The sequence below is a fragment of the Manihot esculenta genome, chromosome 12 (genome assembly GCF_001659605.2).
Source record: "Manihot esculenta cultivar AM560-2 chromosome 12, M.esculenta_v8, whole genome shotgun sequence".
Classification (NCBI taxonomy): Eukaryota; Viridiplantae; Streptophyta; class Magnoliopsida; order Malpighiales; family Euphorbiaceae; genus Manihot; species Manihot esculenta.
Window position 1 is genome coordinate 3868626 of NC_035172.2, and position 18421 is coordinate 3887046.

Here is an 18421-nt window from a genome sequence, read left to right on the forward strand (position 1 = left end):
TAATTTATTATTTTAAAATTATCTTAAGATAAAAAATAATTTAAAATTGCTGTTCTTGAAATTAAAATTTTATTTAAATCATTTTAGTTTTATTTAAATATTGCTAAATGGATAAGCAATCAAGAATCTTTTTAATACATGATTTAGTTGGTAATAATTTTGAATTAATTAACTGCTAATATTTAAAGATCAAAATAGTGAATTACGAAATTGGAAATTGAAGATATTAAATATCATAAATATTTTTTTTAGTGGATGAATAAACACATTATCATTAAAATAATACATTTATATGTTTTTTCAATAGGAAATAGGAAATTGAGGAATTTAAACAGAGTTTTTTAAATGAGTAGATATATTTTAACTACTAAATCAAACTAGAAGAGAAATGATATATTTATCTATATTAATGGGCACTTGTGTCTTATGGGATACTCTTTCTCTTGTGCATTTACACTCCTACTTGTGTTGCTACTAATTAACGTCCGTTACCGTAATTTAAGTGATCCATTATGTAATTATTATTATTATTATTATTTACATCAAATAAATAACTTAAAAGATATATTTTGTATGAACAATTTATATTACGAGAAAAATAAAAAAATTTACTGATAAAATTGTGTAAAAAATATTTAATAAAATAAATTATTAATAATTTATTAACTATTTAAATTATTGATAATTTATTAATAAAATATTAAAACTATTTTTTTTATTTTTTATAGTGTTATATTGTTTTAATTATTGCATTTAACTTATCTTATCTATAATTTATATTTATTCTTAAATATTTACGTGTTATTAAAGTTATATTAATAATAAAAACGTTTGAGTTAATATAGTAATTATTTTTTGCTATACAAATAATGCAATATATATTTTTTTCTTTAAAGGGAAAGAGAGAGAGAGAGAGAGAGAGAGAGAGAGAGAGAAACGTTATTTTGGTTAGCTGAATGCTGTGTTGGATCCACGGAAGATGAGCTAGCTGCACAGGCATTTCTCTCATCCAGGTGTACGAGGGGTAGGCTATTATGAGGTGCCAATGCAGCAAGGCCAATGTAGCTGCTTCATAACATCCACCAATCACAGACGACGGGCCCACCTGCCCATATCTTCCCACCAAAAATAGCAGGGCCCATCACCACACTCTCCCTGCTGTATCCAAATTCTTTATTCCTTATCCTTTCCCCTTATATATACCTCTCCCTCCTATTTCCCTCCCAGAAACCTTCTTCTCTTTCTCTTCTCTCTCTGCTCTCCACGCCGGAGTTTCTATCGTGAAGCTTTTCGATCGGAGAAATTAGCATAACGAAGAAGAAGAAGGAGAGATGACGATGAGCAGCACTGCTGGGCCTTTTGGAGATACGACACTGACCAAAGTGTTTGTTGGAGGATTAGCATGGGAGACACCTAAGGAAGCCATGAGAGAGCACTTTGAGAAATATGGTGAGATCTTGGAGGCTGTTATTATCTCCGATAAGGTCACTGGCAGATCCAAGGGCTATGGATTTGTAAGTTCACTTCCGTTTAATTAATCCTACAACAATATTTTGTTCTAATAGTAATGTTGCTTATTTCTCTTCTTCTTAATTTGTTTCTGTTAGGTCACGTTTAAGGATGCTGAAGCAGCAAAGAAGGCTTGCGAAGACGCTGCTCCTATCATCAACGGTCGCCGAGCCAACTGTAATTTGGCTTCTCTCGGTGCACGCCGTCCAAGGTCCGCCACTCCGGCTCCTCCTCAACAAGGTATGCATATATACTTAGAAAATTATGAAATACTTGTGAATATTTGCTCTTTTCAGCATTTCACTTGCATAAATTTAATATATTATATATATATATATTTACAATATATATATATACATCGTTCATTCTGTTTTTCCTTTTTTAAACATATTTTCTCAATTTAAAGTCAACTGTCTTCAATTTATATTTTATTGATCATGTAAAAGAAAATATTTCTAGTATATAAATAGAAATTTTATAAATAGGCTCCATAAATTAGTAACTATATATAACAGTGATTAATAATAATAAAAAACCTGCTCCATAGCATTTTACATTTAAAAAAATTGTAATTGATTTAACATTTTATATATTATATTGTATGAATTAGTGGTTATAGTATATAATTTAATTACTTATATAAATATATTTAAACTTTATAGCATTCATTTATTAATGTAAAAAATTAAAAATATTTATGATTCTCCTTCTCTTCAAAAAATTGTAGTATGAAGTGAAAAAAGGGTTTCTATTGCTATAAATTATCATATCGTCATCAATCCCCACGAAATAATGATGATATTTTTATGAATATTAGGAGCTAATCAAATTTTTTTAATCATGAATTGAAGCATCCAACGTTGGGCAGAAATCCACATCACCAGCAAATCACGTGCAGTGGTACTATCCGGCTGCATCCCCATATCACCACCACCATCACCATCACCAGCAGCCCGTTCCCTTTTATGGGTAACCCAAGCTTTACTAATCTCTATTATGGTAGTTGGCAATTTATGGAAATTTATACACTCGCGTCTTATGATATGCTCCTTCTCTTGTGCAGGTACACCTCTCCAACTTATGTAGCAACTGACATCAGTTACAATCATGTGAGTGATTCAATATGCAATTATTGCTACATTACATAATAATAATGCAATATAATCAGAAAAAAAACCGTTACATACGTTTATTCGAAGAAATAAAATATAACTGTTGGGTGACTGAATGGTGTAATGGGTCCGCAGAAGCTGAGCTACACAGGCGGGTCCTACATGAACGGACATTTCTCTCAGGTGTATCCGGGGCAGCCTATTATGGGTGCGAATGCAGTGATGCCCATGTACCCGTTTTATCACTTCCATCAATCACAGACGATGGGCCTACCTGCCCATATTTACCCACCAGCAACAGCAAGCCCCATCACGACAGTCCCTACCATAATGTCAAAACCTCCGTCAATAGCTCCTAACACAGGTAACACATTATTTTCTAACATGATGACGATGACTGTATAATAGCTTTGTGTGGTGGCAATCGGCATCACATGGAAACATATGCTCAGTCCAACCTAACCTTAGTCAATGTGGACGAGAATCATATTATCACGTGACTTTAAGATTGAGTTGGGTCCACTGCCAACTGGTCCCTTAGTAACACCCACGTGCCCAAGAAGACTATAATGCCCTTTTAGACAGTGTTGTACTAGCTACTTGATCAATGCTGGTTTTATGTGCTTTGTTCCATTCATTGTCTCTGCCTGCCACCTTGTGTTTGTGCTTTTCCGGGTGCTAAATTTAACCACTGACAGCTTTCAATCTTCCCATAGAATTTTCACTCTGAAATTTTAATATTTTAAGTGAAAATAGATTAAACGTCAGTTTATTTTTAATAGGCTGTTATGTTTAATAAAATATTAAAAGGTTGATTTTACTTGTTAAATATATACTTTAATGTATACTGAATGTAAATCTTAATTGAATTTTGAGATAATGTTAGTAGTACAATTCTCTATATTTTGAAAAAAAAAAAAAAGGAACTGATGTTACAGAGACAGTTTGCTTGGCTGTGGAATAGGTACAGTTGGCAACTTGGCATGCACAGGGATCAAAAGCTTTAAAAAGGCTGGCTAAGGACAATTAGAGAGGCACTTTAGTTGGCAAAATAACAAGACAGAGGAAGGATGGTAGTTGCTGCAGAGACAACATTATTTTTTTCATATGCCTTTCTTCCCTATTGCTTTATTTATTTATTTTTAAACACTTCTTATTAATGATTCTTAGGTGTTTGATAATATTCTTTCATTCTCTTCTCTTTCCCTCTAACATCTCAGCATGAGCTGTGAACTGAACTATTAGTGATTAAAAAAATGTAACAGAGCCAGTAGTTACTTTCGATTGTTCCGATGCACATTGCTGCTTAAAATACTAGTTCTATATTTCTTAACCATGTTAATAACATTTAAAATTCACTTAAATATAATGAGGCAAGAATCAAATTCAAAATTTTCAGATCGAGTGACATATCTTCAATCCAACAGACTAAAAGCTGAAAGTACAACTGGTTTAAATGTAAGGTGAAAGCTAGGTTACTGTTAGAAGAATACTTTTATATGCATTGATGAAGTGGGTCACGTCCCAGCTTTGAATCGTAGGTCTCCTAATAAGAATAGATTAATTACATGTAATAAAATATATTAAAAAAAAGAAAATAATTAGCAGTTGGATTAGTTCGTTGAGATGTCATATCTAACGGAGGTGGACCGTTAATGCAATGCCTGCGGTTGATGGGCTTAGGATTACGAATTCGACAGAGTGGGAGTACAAGTGCCCTAGGAGTGGCTGTCAGCTTGTCATATCTAAATAATCGTACCAATTTTATCTGTCACAACAGTCCAATGAAAATAAATAAATAAATGGGTTTCAGTTTATTGGCTGTGAAATCGCTTTCAGGTCGAAAAGTTTTTAATTTAATTTTTACCTGATTATTTTAATAAAATTATAAGTAAAAAAAAAACAGTTATTAAATTTATTCATTTTCATCGGGATCTTATTGAAATAAATCTATTTTCATTCTTATAAAATTTTACTTGCTGATCATCAGATTTTATCATAAATAATTAATATTAAACATTACAATTGACTTCAAATTTAATTATTATAAAAATTAAAATAATTTATTGAATTGAATTAATTTTTTATTTTATAATTTTAGTTTGATTTAATTTTAACTTTTATAAAATTTAATAATTTCAGTGCGATTTAATTTTAACAAAAATAAAATTAAAGATTAATTATTAATATAAAATTAAAGATTAATTATTTTATAATATAAATAATTAGACTTTAATTAAAATTTAAAATATTTCAATTAAATTGAAAATATAAAAACATAAAAAATTTATTAGAAAAATTAAACTAATTAATTAAATTGAAATAAATCTATTTAATTTAGATTGATTTTTCTCATAATTCGATTTAAATCAATTTAATTTTAAAATATTTAAATTTAAATTTTAATTAATTCAATTTGAGACAAAATGACAACATCGTACTATGGTTCATGGCCTCAAGTACTCGGTTGATCCAATGGCAAAAATATCGGACTCGGAGATATTTCCCTCAGCCCAGCTGGTCCGATTCTGACAGCTAATCCATCCTCAGCAATCAGAAAGAAAACAAGCCCAGAGGAGCTCAAATTCAAGATCCATTAAAGATATCGGGTCACACCCAAACCCGAATAAGGCGGTAATCGGATATAACCAAGCCCATCTAACACCTGTGTCCCGAATCCCGACTCCGGAGTGGAGTCCCAAGTACAGCTTCAGCCATCAGAGGAACAGTTTCTTAAGCGATATAATCGATGTCGACACACACAACTCTAATAGAGACAACCCAGTAAGACAAACAAAGTACGGTTCCACCATGAGTAGGGTTTCAGTTTCCCCATCTTTCAGCTTCTCTTCTCTTCAATCCAAGAACCATTCTACCAGTTTTACTCGTGGATTTTGCTCAGTTAATCCCAGACTCTCGTCTTTACCAGATACGAATCTCAAGAAACAATTGGGTCTTCGATTTTGGACTCCGACGAGAACCCCTCATGGAATCAGCGTTCGATGCAATAGCAGCACCAGACCCGGCGGACCTGGTTCCGGTACAATTGTCGCCTCCCTTATCTTCTCATGCGTAGTAGTGATGCTGAGAATTTTAAATCGTTTTCTGGTTGATTTGGCTTCATTTCTGATTTAAATTCTGCAGGTGATAATGAGAGCAGGAATGTTCTGGATGCATTTTTCGTTGGAAAGGCTCTAGCAGAAGCGCTTAGTGAGCGTATTGAGTCTACAGTTGGGGATTTTTTGAATATAGTGGGAAGGCTGCAAGCTGAGCAACAGAGGCAAATACAGGACTTCCAGGTAGCTTATTAGAAATTTTTTAAAATTTTTTTAAGGGAAGGTTGTATTATTTTTACAACATATTTGATGGTGTTCCTCTAGGTTACGTCCAAATTTAGGAAAGATCTAAGCTTGAAACTGTTTGAAACGTGTCATTTCAAAATTTTAAGTTCTAACAACAGTCTTGGAAGTCTTTTTTTTTTTTTTTTTTACTTGGAAACCTTTGTTTTGGGGGTTCTTGCAACAAAGGTTTGGTTTGTGTAAAATTGATTCTTTCATCAGTGCTGTGAACTACAAAGATTCTATTTTCTACACACCAGATGGAATCTATTCCTTCATCAAGGGTTATGCATGTTAGCTTTTGTATTCATATGTATAATAACAGATAAGATATAAGTAAATTACTGCAAATCAAGACAGGATCCATCGCTTTAAGCTGATGTTTGAGGGTTTATTGTGCGTTACTCTGTTAGCTGTATATTCTTAGTCCATTGGCCTTGTGCAGGTTGATGTGTTGGAGAGGGCCAGAAGAGCCAAGGAAAATGCAGCACGTGAGGCCATAGAGGCACAAGGACTAGTTTCAAATGCTACTAGAGTTGATCCAAAATCAGCTACAAATGGCATGAACTCAAAGACTTCATCTTCAAGCATTAATAGTGTCACTCCTGCAAATCCACCCTCACCAAATTCAACTGTTGTCCCAACTGCTGAGAGGGGTCGAGATCCTGCTGCAGAGGGCCCTGCTTCTGGGGGCTGAATTTGCATCTTCATACCCTGCATATCCTATACATAAATATTATGGCATGTGAAAGTTGGAGGCTGTTACTTCAATCTAAGCAAAAAGGTTGCTCGTTGGATGATAATATCTTATTAATTGTGATGGCTTTCAGGTGGTCTACAAAATAACATACAATAGGAGGTGAGAAATGAATACCTGGTGGAGTTGGTATTTTGTTATTTTGTCAAATTTTCAATGTTGACGAATCGTTTCTGGAAATAGACATTTGACAAACTCAAGATATTCTTCAAATTTATGAAATTTATATTCTAACGGCAACTGCCGAGCCATCAGCGAGCAATGCTGATAAAAATGAATAGCTCTGCTTCTTCCTAACAAAATTTACTTAACCAAGCATTCATATTTGGATGAGTCTGTTGGGCACTAAAAATAATTACTGTAAAACTCCAAGAACAAAACAGTAACTCACTCTGCTAATATGAAGGTGCATCATTCATCATCAAACTCAACACCAGACATTGGCACCTTGCCAATAATTTAATTATCATAATCTTTTTTCCCTCTTTCTTCTTCCACATCAATTGCAGAATCCTTTTTCTTGATGAAGTCCACCTTAAAGTCATAGTCATCATCCATTGCATCCACTTAAGCTGCTTTTTTTCTCCTTTTCTTCTCTGCTCGTTTTATTTTCATGTTGAGCATACCTTCTACTGCATATAGCTTCTCGTTTTGTCTGCTAGTTGTTGTTTTTGACTTGTTCTTGTTTGCATCCTCTTCTTCAGAACCCATATGCTGGTCTTCACCATCATCATTTGTATCTTCTGAAATTTTATCACCTTGAGTTGGTGGATGGGTTTCCACATCTTCCTGATCAGTGAAAAATGAATAATTACAAAGAAAATAAAGATTTTAAAAGAAATAAACTGAACAAAAGAATGCTAAATTAGGTTATTGGAGAACTAATATCTTTTACAACAGGGTAAAAAAAAAAGGGAAGCCAGGGATTTTCCAGAAGAACTTCCGACTTGTGTATCAATCAGAGACCTTGATATTGATGAGAGGATTATCTCCCATGTGCATACTTAACAGTAAGAGAGATCACAAACCTCTAGCATAGTTTCATCGAAATTGATAGGGCAACTAGGAGGAACTTCAACAGGATGGAAGTCATTAACTGACTTGAGACTTCCAATGAACGAGGATTCACCACTGTAAACTTCATCAACATTAAATTCCTTCCCAAGCTCTGAAACAATCTTAGCCTCAGAATGTTTGTCTTGATTCCTAGTTGGAGGCATAGTGTAATATGGGATTTTACGTGAAAAACATCACAAGTAATGTCCTTTAAATCAGAATTGAAGTTTTCTTTTATAAATTATCATTGACATCATGCTTATGTCTATACTTAAGAATCAAAGTTCCGAGTAAGCACACCCTAATTCCAGTCATGCAGGACAACTCTAGTAGCAGCTTCAACATCCACAACTCCACCCTTTTTGAGCCTACCCCTAACACTAGCCACCTTTTGCCGAAAGTCATCAACTGATTCAAAGCTTGGTATCTTGTATAGGGCCATCAATAGTCTGGCTGGGCAGAGCTTGAGAATTTCCTTTACTGTTTTGTAAAAGAAACACAGTGAGCATCAGTTAAGCTATCCAAGTGGTATAGAACACCAAATTTAACATTGCGAACATGCACAATTCATATCTTCTTCGAACAAGTCAGCACAAAAGAAGGATGTCAGCAAGAAAGCAAGAATAAAAATATCTTCCAGTTTAACAATAATAATGAGGATGATGATCATAAAAAAGTGGAAGAACTTGTTTTGCATAATAAAACTAGACAAATATCTGAGGAAATAAATGTCAGGAAAAATAAAGGCCCCAAAGCAGGTCAATGGGTCTAAAATAAAAGAGAGAAAACAAAAAACAAAAAATAAAAATGGTCAGGGCCAATTGGATCATCTAGCTTTTCAATCCTTTTGCAATTACGAAGAGCTATAGATGCATCACTCTCCCCTGATTTGAGCATTACAACACCAGGACAATCTAGCAGTTAAACATTCTTGTCTAGCTGAACTTCTTGCATTGATCTTGTTAGCCCAGGTGCAGCACCAACATTTACAACATGAGATCTCTTCAAGCTGTTAATTAGACTACTCTTGCCAACATTAGGCAGGCCAATTACACCAACTGTAATAGACCTTTTAATCTGAAGTAAACTAGGGTATGTTAAAAAATAGACTCCCTCTGTCCCGTTATTTTTATGCATATTTCCTTTTTTAGTTATCCCAAAATTATTGCACACTTTTCTTTTTTAGACTATAGTAACATATCAATTATCTATTATAACCCTATTTAATTTTATATTATTTGCAAGAAACCTCTTAAAACATCCATAAGTATTTAATAAAATTAAATGTGTTTAAGATGAATATAATTGAAAAATTAATAAAAGAAATTATATTGCTTAGTACGTGTGAAAAAGCAAGGTGGACAAAAATTATGAAGTGTTGGAGTAATATATTTATACGGAAGCCCGTCTTTACACATAATAATGCCAAAAAAGAGGAAAATCCGGTAGATAAGAGAAAACAATCAATAAGAAAAAGTTATAAACTTAGATTTCAACCTTCAAATTCCCTTGCAAATAGAAAGAAACAGAATAGCTCAAGAAAGGGAGTTTTTTTTTTTTTTTTTGGGGTTCGGGTGGGGGGGGGGGGGGTGGGGTGAAGCTCAAGGTACATCATGACTTCTTGAGTATTTTTCCAGCAATTTAATCAGAGTTTCAGCTCCAAGACAATCACTTTTTTGCAGCACATTGCTAGTCTTTGCTGTTTTTGAGGAAAATTTCCACCCAAGTTTGACCTCTGTTCTTGGGTATTACACTTGAAGGCAACTGCAGGTAACTCTTCTCTAAGATACTTGAGCCATTTTTCAACAGCTTCTCGAGGGATAAGATCTATAATAAAATCAGAAAGCACGCCTTACAGAAGTTAGAAATACGGATTGTGCTCAACAAAATATAAACCAGATACTCGCAGAACATCTCCTATTTATAAATCTGCGCCTGCCTTTGCACAGTTAGCTACAAAATTCTCAATTTATATCTGCCACGTTGTAAACTTGCACTTGATACATCTAAGTACAAGCCCCCCCCACCAGCGCACCCTTTAAAAAAACAAAATGAAATTGTTGAACGGATAAGATAAAGTGACAGAGAAAGAGAGATTACCTATTTTATTTAGAAGTAAAACTAGACGCTTATCATGACCTGATTTCATCACCATCTTTTCTATATCAATATGATAGGCCACTACGACCTACCAGCAGAGTCATTATCAAAAATAGAAAGTATTTGGATTAGTGCTGATATTATTTATTTTATTTATTTGTTTTATTTATTTTCCTAGTCAAATGGTTGGCAGAAAATCATGGAATAATATCTCTTAGTGCCGAGTTGTGGCCAAGAGAATAGGACTTAGTGGTTGTTTCTCCTTTCTATTTATTACTTGTATCTGCAGCACTGAGGAAATGAAAAAAAATTATCAGAAACTTCTTATTCTATTTCTGTTCTTTTCTTGGCTTTGACTGGGACCTAATATTGGTATCAGAGCCGTATTTATTTTTTCCTTTCTTTCCTTCTTTCAATGGCTACTAATAAGGAAAGGATCGAAAACCTTGAAGCGGGGCTTGGCCAACTCCAAGACAATCTGTCACGAATGGAGAAAGGGATTGGCGAAGACTTGCAATTTATTAAAGCAGCAATTTCAAAGTTATCAGAAAACTCCTTATCTAATAAGGAAGAATCCAGTGCCGCGAATGATCGAGTTAGTCAAATACGTGCTACTCCTGAAGTCTCTAAAGATGGAGGGAGACCGCTATTTTCGGCTAAGCTCGCAAAATTGGAATTCCCCAAGTACACAGGGGACGATCCGACTGAGTGGTTTACCAGAGTAGATCAGTTCTTCGAATACCAGGGAACTCCAGAGACCGAAAAAGTTTCTTTAGCCTCTTACCACCTCCGTGGTGAAGCAAACGAGTGGTGGCAGTGGCTCCGACGAACACATACAGAGGCAGGAAAGGTTGTTTCGTGGGAAGTCTTCTCCGAAGAATTGTGGGCGCGTTTTGGGCCTATAGACAGTGAGGATTTTGATGAATCACTTTCCAAAATCCGTCAAATAGGTGATCTGCGTGATTATCAGAGGGAGTTTGAACGCCTGGGAAATCGAGTGAAGGGATGGACTCAAAAGGCATTGGTTGGAACTTTCATGGGAGGTCTAAAAACTGAGATTGCAGAGGGGATTCGGATGTTTAAACCCAAGACTTTGAAAGACGCCATAAGTTTGGCTCGAATGAAGGATGAGCAATTGCTGCGTAATAGAAAAGCAATTCGCCCATCTCTCCAATCGAGTTCTTTTTCTCCAACCAAAATTAAACAGACAACTCCAGTTAAACGTCTGACCTGGGATGAGATGCAAAAACGAAGAGCTCAAGGGTTGTGTTTTAATTGTGATGACAAATTTACGCCAGGACACAGATGCACCAAACCTCAGTTACTACTTTTGGATGGCGGTTGTGAATTGGAGGACGAAGATGATACAGAAGTGGAGATTTCCTTACATGCCTTAACAGGGTGGTCTTCAGCAAATACTATAAGGGTTGTGATCCAAATTAATTCGGTCGAATTAATTGTTCTCATTGACAGTGGATCAACTCATAACTTCGTCAATGAGAGAATCGCCGGATTGCTCAAGCTGCCGACCATACCTACAACACCGTTCAATGTCAAAGTAGCTAATGGTAGCCCTTTGCGGTGTACTGGCAAGTTCAAGGATATTCCGTTCTCTCTCCAAGGTATACCATTCACTGCCACATTTTATTTTCTTCCTATAATGGGTCTCGATGTTGTTTTGGGAATACAGTGGTTACAACAGTTGGGTACAGTGGCCTGCAACTGGAAGTTATTGACGATGGACTTCTTCTGGGAAGGAAAACAACGCCACCTGCAGGGGATTCAAACACAGCAAATTGAATCGCTCTCCTTGAAAGCCATCTCCAAGGAATTGCGTCATAACTCTGCAGTCTTTGCTCTTTACCTTGAATCGCCCACTATCACTCTTCCTACGGATCTCCATCCTGATATGCTGCACTTATTAACTAAATTTTCAGATGTATATCAGAAACCCAGCCAGCTTCCCCCACAGCGGGATATTGACCATCACATTAATCTCCAAGAAGGTGCTGATCTAGTAAATGTTCGCCCTTACCGATATGCCCACTTTCAGAAGGATGAAATTGAGAAACAGTTCCATGACATGTTGACAAAGGGACTGATTCGACCCAGTACTAGTCCTTTCTCATCTCCTGTTTTATTAGTAAAAAAGAAAGATGGCTCTTGGAGGTTCTGCACAGATTATCGAGCTCTGAATCAAGTTACTGTCAGAGATCGATTCCCGATTCCGACTGTCGAAGATATGCTGGATGAGCTCCATGGTGCTATATATTTTACTAAACTTGATTTTATTGCAGGATTCCACCAAGTCAGGGTACACCCTCCTGATATTCATAAAACGACATTCCGCACTCACAATGGACATTACGAGTACTTGGTGATGCCCTTTGGGCTTTGCAATGCGCCCTCCACCTTACAGGCACTTATGAATACTGTATTTCGCCCCTACTTGCGGAAGTTTATGCTTGTCTTCTTCGATGATGTTCTCATATACAGTCCTACATGGGAGTCTCATCTTGAGCATGTTCAATTGGCCTTTGAATTATTGCGGCAACACAGATTTTTTATCAAGCTCAGCAAATGTGCCTTTGGACAACGGCAAATAGAGTATTTGGGGCATGTTGTTTCCGGCGCGGGTATACAGGTGGATCAATCCAAAATCAACGCAATTCTTGACTGGCCTTCTCCATCTTCTGTCACAGAATTGCGTGGGTTTCTGGGACTCACTGGATACTACAGAAAGTTTGTTCGAAATTATGGAATATTGGCTCAGCCCTTGACCACCTTGTTAAAGAAGGGTCATTTTTTCTGGTCTGCAGAGGCAGAGGCTGCTTTTATAGCCTTAAAAAATGCAATGACAACAACACCTATACTAGCTGTACCTAATTTTAATGAGCCTTTTATTATTACTACTGATGCTTCAAATACGGGTATTGGTGTGGTCCTATCTCAGAATGATCAACCCATCGCGTTCATGAGTCACGCCCTGGGCTCTTCCAAACAATCTTGGTCAACTTATGCTAAGGAGATGCTGGCCATTTTACAGGCAATCCGTACCTGGCGCCCCTACATCCTGGGCCGCAAATTCATTATTCAAACAGACCAAAGAAGTCTCAAATATTTGGTCGAACAACGGATTGTTACCCCAGAGCAGCAGAATTGGGTTTCAAAACTCCTGGGTTATGATTACGAGATTGTGTACAAACCAGGCAAAGAAAATCATGTTGCAGATGCGTTATCACGCGTCTCTGGCAGTCCTAGTCTCAATTCTCTGTTTTTGCCGCAATCTTCTCTGTGGGATCGTATTAAAGCTACTCTCTCTTCAGATCCGTATATGATTAAAATTGGCCAGCTTGCATCTGCTAATCCGGAAAAGCCTTACTCTTGGAAGAACGACTTGCTGTTTTATAAGAATCGGGTGGTAATTCCTCCTAACACTGATTTGCCTATTCAGCTTTTGCAGGAATTTCATGACTCACCCTGTGGTGGCCACTCTGGAGTCCTTCGCACTTTTAAAAGAATTGCCCAGCAATTCTATTGGCCCTCTATGCAACTTCAGATTAAGAAATATGTTGCTGCTTGTACTGTTTGCCAAAAAAATAAATCGGCAACTACTTCTCCTGCTGGTCTTCTCCAGCCGCTATCCATTCCTCACCAAGTTTGGGACGATATAGCAATGGATTTTATTGATGGCCTTCCAGTTTCAACGGGTAAAGATTCAATTCTTGTTGTCATTGATAGGTTGAGTAAGTATGCTCACTTTCTGCCTTTAGCACATCCTTATTCTGCTAAAGTGGTTGCTGCACTATTTGTTACTGGAGTTGTTAAATACCATGGCTTACCAAGGTCAATTGTTAGTGACCGTGATCCGATTTTCATGAGTCATTTTTGGCGGGAGTTCTTCAAGCTTTCTGGTACTAAACTTAATATGAGCTCTTCCTATCACCCTCAAACGGATGGCCAATCCGAAGTCACAAACAGGTGTCTGGAACAGTATCTTCGTTGCTTTGCAAGCCAACAACCGCGAAAGTGGTGTTCGTATTTACCATGGGCAGAATTTTGGTACAATACGTCCTTCCATAGCTCTATTGGAATGACACCCTTTTTAGCTCTTTATGGCAGGGATCCACCAACGATTCCTCGTTATGAACCTGGTTCTTCTTTGGTTAACGAAGTTGATCGTAACTTGGCTACCCGGGATGCAATTCTGCGTGATCTGAAAATCCATCTTTCTCGGTCTGTTCATCAAATGAAACATGTTGCAGACAAAAAACGCAGGGATGTGGAGTTCTTTCCTGGAGACTTTGTTTATCTTAAGTTACAGCCTTATAGGCAACAATCTGTTTTAAAATGTGCCTTTCAGAAGTTGGCTTGTCGTTTTTATGGACCGTATCTGGTCGAAGAAAAGATTGGAAAATTGGCTTATCGCTTACAGTTGCCTGCAGAATCCAGAGTTGAATCCAGAGTTCACCCAGTTTTTCATGTCTCACTACTAAAAAAATATGTAGGCGATGCTGCTCCAATTTCTTCAGATATTCCACAGCTTACTGATGATAGGTACTTTGTTTTTGAGCCTGCTGCAATTTTGGATACGAGATGGGTGCGACTTGGTAATCGCTTCACTGAAGAAAGCTTGGTCCAATGGACGCATTTGCCGAAAGAAGATGCCACTTGGGAAGTTACAGCTGATTTGTCCGCCCGTTTTCCACACTTGAACCTTGAGGACAAGGTTCATTCTGAAGGGGAAGGTACTGATAGGCCACTACGACGTACCAGTAGAGTCATTTTCAAAAATAGAAAGTATTTGGATTAGTGCTGATATTATTTATTTTATTTATTTATTTTATTTATTTTCCTAGTCAAATGGTTGGCAGAAAATCATACAATAATATCTCTTAGTGCCGAGTTGTGGCCAAGAGAATAGGACTTAGTGGTTGTTTCTCCTTTCTATTTATTACTTGTATCTGCAGCATTGAGGAAATGAAAAAAATTATAAGAAACTTTTTATTCTATTTCTGTTCTTTTCTTGGCTTTGACTGGGACCTAATACAATACAACGGATACAAGGGGATCTCGAGCGTCAAGGACTTCCAATATGACATCTGATACTTCAATGACTTTAACCAATTCCTTATAGAATGTCCGATCTGCATTATCTGCACGAAAAAGAAAACATGCAAGTATATATTAGGATGAAATGCATATACACACTCAAATACTTTTCACAGAGAACAAATCTACCAATAAATACCAGCAATACCTCGGGTTCTGGAAATTCCACCAAAATCATCATTGCTATTTTGCGCTTCAAAATTTTGATTTTTTGCTGAAGCTACATCAGCAAAATTAGAGATACCCTCATCCTCGAGCAATCCCAATTTCCTCTTTTTATCCTGGAAAAGTGCATGGAGATCCATTACCATTGCGAGACCAAAGATAAGGACAGCAAGAGCAAATATTTGCATCCATACAGCAGGAAGTTGACAAAAAAAGAAAAATCACCTAGAAAATGCAAAATGATCTATCTACCGTGAAAAATAACACTTTTGCATTTTTTGAATCCATCTACCTCCCTTGAAACTAAGGCTATTACTCAATTGTGATCATGCATGGATCGCATTTGGCAAAACTATAGGACTAAAAGAAAGGGAAAGGGATATTTAAATTATACGACTAAAAATGCTCCACTAGTAACACAATTCAATCTACCTGAGATATAGAATCTATAAGAATAAACCACCACTGCAACAAAATCAATTCTTAAATGCAGTAACAGCAATACCAAAAATTAAGCAAAGTGAGTCAATACCCTTTCATTGCGAGCAGAGTTTTTTTCCTCCAATTACTCAAGAACACGAGTCCAGCGGGCTTCAAGAGCCTTGAGCTCCTGTTCCTTGGAAGGCCAGTCATTAGCAATACCAGGATCCTTCTCGAGCTTACGATTTTTATTCAATCCAAGCTTCTTCGCCTCCTTGGCCTTCTTTTTGTGATGCTGCCTGACCTTCCTTAAAACCTTATACTTCTGCCTCAATGGAATTCTCTTACTCTTACTCTCTACCCATCATCATAATGGGGTGAGAAAACACAAAACAGATTACAAACGCACCAAACTAAATATACAATAGAGAAACCTGCAATTGGAGAAACGGGTGTTAAGAAAAGGAGATATTGAATTGAGAGAATGCTAGATAGATGGAGGGGAAGAACAGAGAAAGTAGTGAAGGAGAGGATTAGTTTGGATTAATTTCTAGGGTTTTTGGAGGGGACAGGTTTGAGTATAGTGGCGTGTGGCATATGGAGAGCCAAGGTGAGAATGCTGAAACTAGGGGTGTAATGGAGCCGAGCCGAGCTCGAGCTCGACTCGAGCTCTAATATTTGATTCGAGCTCGGCTCGAGAATTAAATATTATAATCGAGCTCGACTCGTGAAAGACTCGTTCGATTTAATAACGAGCCTAATTCGAGCTCGAGCTCGAAAAGCTCGATTAAGAAACTCGTTAATAAAACTCGAGCTCGAACTCGAAAAACTCGATTAAGAAACTCATTAAAAAAGCTCGAGACCGAGCTTAAAATTAAAAAGTTTAGTTTGAGCTCAAGTTCAGGCTCGAGCACGAATTAATAATTACACTTTAATCAGTTTTTAATCATCATTAATTTAAATAATATAAAAAAAAGAGAGTGTACATAAAAAAAATTACGTAACACAATTTATAACTAAAATAACACAAATAAATATAAATTCAACAACATAATAAAATTAGATTACACACAAAGTTTAATATCAAACGAATAAAGTTGATTCCAACTTCCAACAGTTGAAACAAGCTAATATAATTTAATTATTTTCATAATCATCTTCATGCTTGTTCAATTAGTTAACTTGAATTTCAACTTCAACATCCATATAACCTTAATTAATTATTATTAATATACTTTGATAATTATTATCATCTTTTATATTGTATGCTTAATTATATACAAAATTTTTTTTATAATTATACTTTAATTTTAAAATGTATATAATTTTTACAACTCAATTTATCATGTAGTACTATAATTTTAAAGAATACTTATTATAATAATTAATATTAATTATTTGTGATTATACATTAATTTTATGAAATCTTATTATAATAATTATATACAAAAGATTTTTATAATTTAATTTTAAAGAATATTAATTATAATAATTAATCTTAATTATTTATAATTTTCAATACTATAATTTTCAAATATTTATAATAGTTTAAATTTTATAACTTTATAGTTATTTTTATTTTTTTAATAATATATGAATTTGTTCATAAATTTATTTAACGAATTGGTTCACCAATTTATTTAAACAATATTACTCACGAGCCTTCTCAACGAGCCTGCTCGCGAGCCTTCTCAACGAGCCTGCTCGCGAGCCTTCTCAACGAGCCTGCTCGCGAGCCGAATACTATGGAGCTCAAGCTCAGCTCGTTTAAGTGATGAGCCTCAAAATTGAGCTCGAGCTTGGCTCGTTTAAAAAACAAGCCGAACTCGGTCGAGCTTTTATCGAGTCGAGTCTCGAGTAGCTCACGAATAGTTTGGCTCATTTACAGCCCTAGCTGAAACCCGACTGGGGCTGGGTCGAAAGCCTAGCAAAGGGGGAAAAAAATAAAAATGGGGTGAGAGAGGCTCGAACTCTCGACCTCAGGATAACTCAGAAGCTATGAGACCTACGCGCTAGCCAACTGCGCCACCACCCCATGAATAGAGAAACCTGCAATTGGAAAAACGGAAGTTAATAAAAGGAGATATTGAATTGAGAGAATGCTAGATAGATGGAGGGGAAGAACAGAGAAAGTAGTGAAGGAGAGGAGTAGTTTGGATTAATTTCTAGGGTTTTTGGAGGGGACAGGTTTGAGTACAGTGGCGTGTGGCATATGGAGAGCCAAGGTGAGAATGCTGAAACCCGACTGGGGCTGGGTCGAAGCCAAGCAAAGGGGGGAAAAAATAAAAATGGGGTGAGAGAGGCTCGAACTCTCGACCTCAGGATAACTCAGAAGCTATGAGACCTACGCGCTAGCCAACTGCGCCACCACCCCGTGACTAGAGAAACCTGCAATTGGAAAAACAGAAGATAAGAAAAGGAGATATTCAATTGAGAGAATGCTAGAGATGGAGGGGAAGTACAGATGAAGGAGAGGAGTAGTTTGGATTAATTTCTAGGGTTTTTGGAGGGGACAGGTTTGAGTACAGTGGCGTGTGGCATATGGAGAGCCAAGGTGAGAATGCTGAAACCCGACTGGGGCTGGGTCGAAGCCAAGCAAGGGGAGAAAAAAGTTGAAAATGGGGTGAGAGAGGCTCGAACTCTCGACCTCAGGATAACTCAGAAGCTATGAGACCTACGCGCTAGCCAACTGCGCCACCACCCCGTGATGGCTGAAATCATAATATAAAATATCAAATCGATTAAATTATATAAGATTTTAAGAATTGAAGCGTATGTTTAAGCAACTTCAAATCCTCGTTTTCTCCGACAGAAAAAGGGGAAAAAACTTCAAAACCTCGCTGATCGATATT

General features: G+C 36.5%; 2 protein-coding genes, 3 non-coding genes and 1 pseudogene across 6 annotated transcripts; 2 read left to right on the forward strand and 4 right to left on the reverse strand.

Annotated features, from left to right (window-relative positions):
- The first annotated feature begins 1212 nt into the window (after positions 1 to 1212).
- On the forward strand, positions 1213 to 3903 carry LOC110627963 (probable RNA-binding protein ARP1). 2 transcript variants are annotated; one of them, XM_021774381.2, is made up of 6 exons: positions 1213 to 1514; positions 1608 to 1749; positions 2361 to 2478; positions 2573 to 2618; positions 2757 to 2985; positions 3586 to 3903. In XM_021774381.2, the coding sequence occupies exons 1-6, from the start codon at positions 1332 to 1334 to the stop codon at positions 3639 to 3641; spliced, it is 774 nt and encodes a 257-aa protein (XP_021630073.2). In that variant the 5' UTR covers positions 1213 to 1331; the 3' UTR covers positions 3642 to 3903. The 2 variants fall into 2 exon arrangements, with proteins under 2 accessions (XP_021630073.2, XP_021630074.1); XM_021774382.2 differs by having other exon boundaries at positions 1214 to 1514; positions 3566 to 3903.
- A 1277-nt stretch (positions 3904 to 5180) lies between these two features.
- On the forward strand, positions 5181 to 6956 carry LOC110627368 (uncharacterized protein At4g13200, chloroplastic). The gene is made up of 3 exons (XM_021773653.2): positions 5181 to 5661; positions 5766 to 5920; positions 6405 to 6956. Exons 1-3 carry the CDS (start codon positions 5433 to 5435, stop codon positions 6654 to 6656), a joined length of 636 nt encoding a protein of 211 aa, XP_021629345.2. The 5' UTR covers positions 5181 to 5432; the 3' UTR covers positions 6657 to 6956.
- Positions 6957 to 7052: 96 nt separating this feature from the next.
- On the reverse strand, positions 7053 to 15933 carry LOC110628404 (annotated as a pseudogene).
- A 1586-nt stretch (positions 15934 to 17519) lies between these two features.
- TRNAM-CAU lies at positions 17520 to 17604 on the reverse strand. The gene is given in 2 exon segments: positions 17520 to 17555; positions 17567 to 17604. It is a non-coding gene; the product is annotated as a tRNA-Met (tRNA).
- Positions 17605 to 17858: 254 nt separating this feature from the next.
- Positions 17859 to 17943, reverse strand: TRNAM-CAU. The gene is given in 2 exon segments: positions 17859 to 17894; positions 17906 to 17943. It is a non-coding gene; the product is annotated as a tRNA-Met (tRNA).
- A 245-nt stretch (positions 17944 to 18188) lies between these two features.
- TRNAM-CAU lies at positions 18189 to 18273 on the reverse strand. Its single transcript is given in 2 exon segments — positions 18189 to 18224; positions 18236 to 18273. It is a non-coding gene; the product is annotated as a tRNA-Met (tRNA).
- Positions 18274 to 18421: the final 148 nt, after the last annotated feature.

Bases quoted from the DNA above. Each gene is read 5' to 3' on its own strand.
- LOC110627963 (XM_021774381.2), top strand. From the start codon at position 1,332: ATGACGATGAGCAGCACTGCTGGGCCTTTTGGAGATACGACACTGACC. The intron at 1,515-1,607 runs GTAAGTTCACTT...TGTTTCTGTTAG, and splicing joins GATCCAAGGGCTATGGATTT to GTCACGTTTAAGGATGCTGA. The intron at 2,619-2,756 runs GTGAGTGATTCA...ATGGGTCCGCAG, and splicing joins CTGACATCAGTTACAATCAT to AAGCTGAGCTACACAGGCGG.
- LOC110627368 (XM_021773653.2), top strand. From the start codon at position 5,433: ATGAGTAGGGTTTCAGTTTCCCCATCTTTCAGCTTCTCTTCTCTTCAA. The intron at 5,662-5,765 runs GTACAATTGTCG...TAAATTCTGCAG, and splicing joins ACCCGGCGGACCTGGTTCCG to GTGATAATGAGAGCAGGAAT. The intron at 5,921-6,404 runs GTAGCTTATTAG...GGCCTTGTGCAG, and splicing joins GGCAAATACAGGACTTCCAG to GTTGATGTGTTGGAGAGGGC.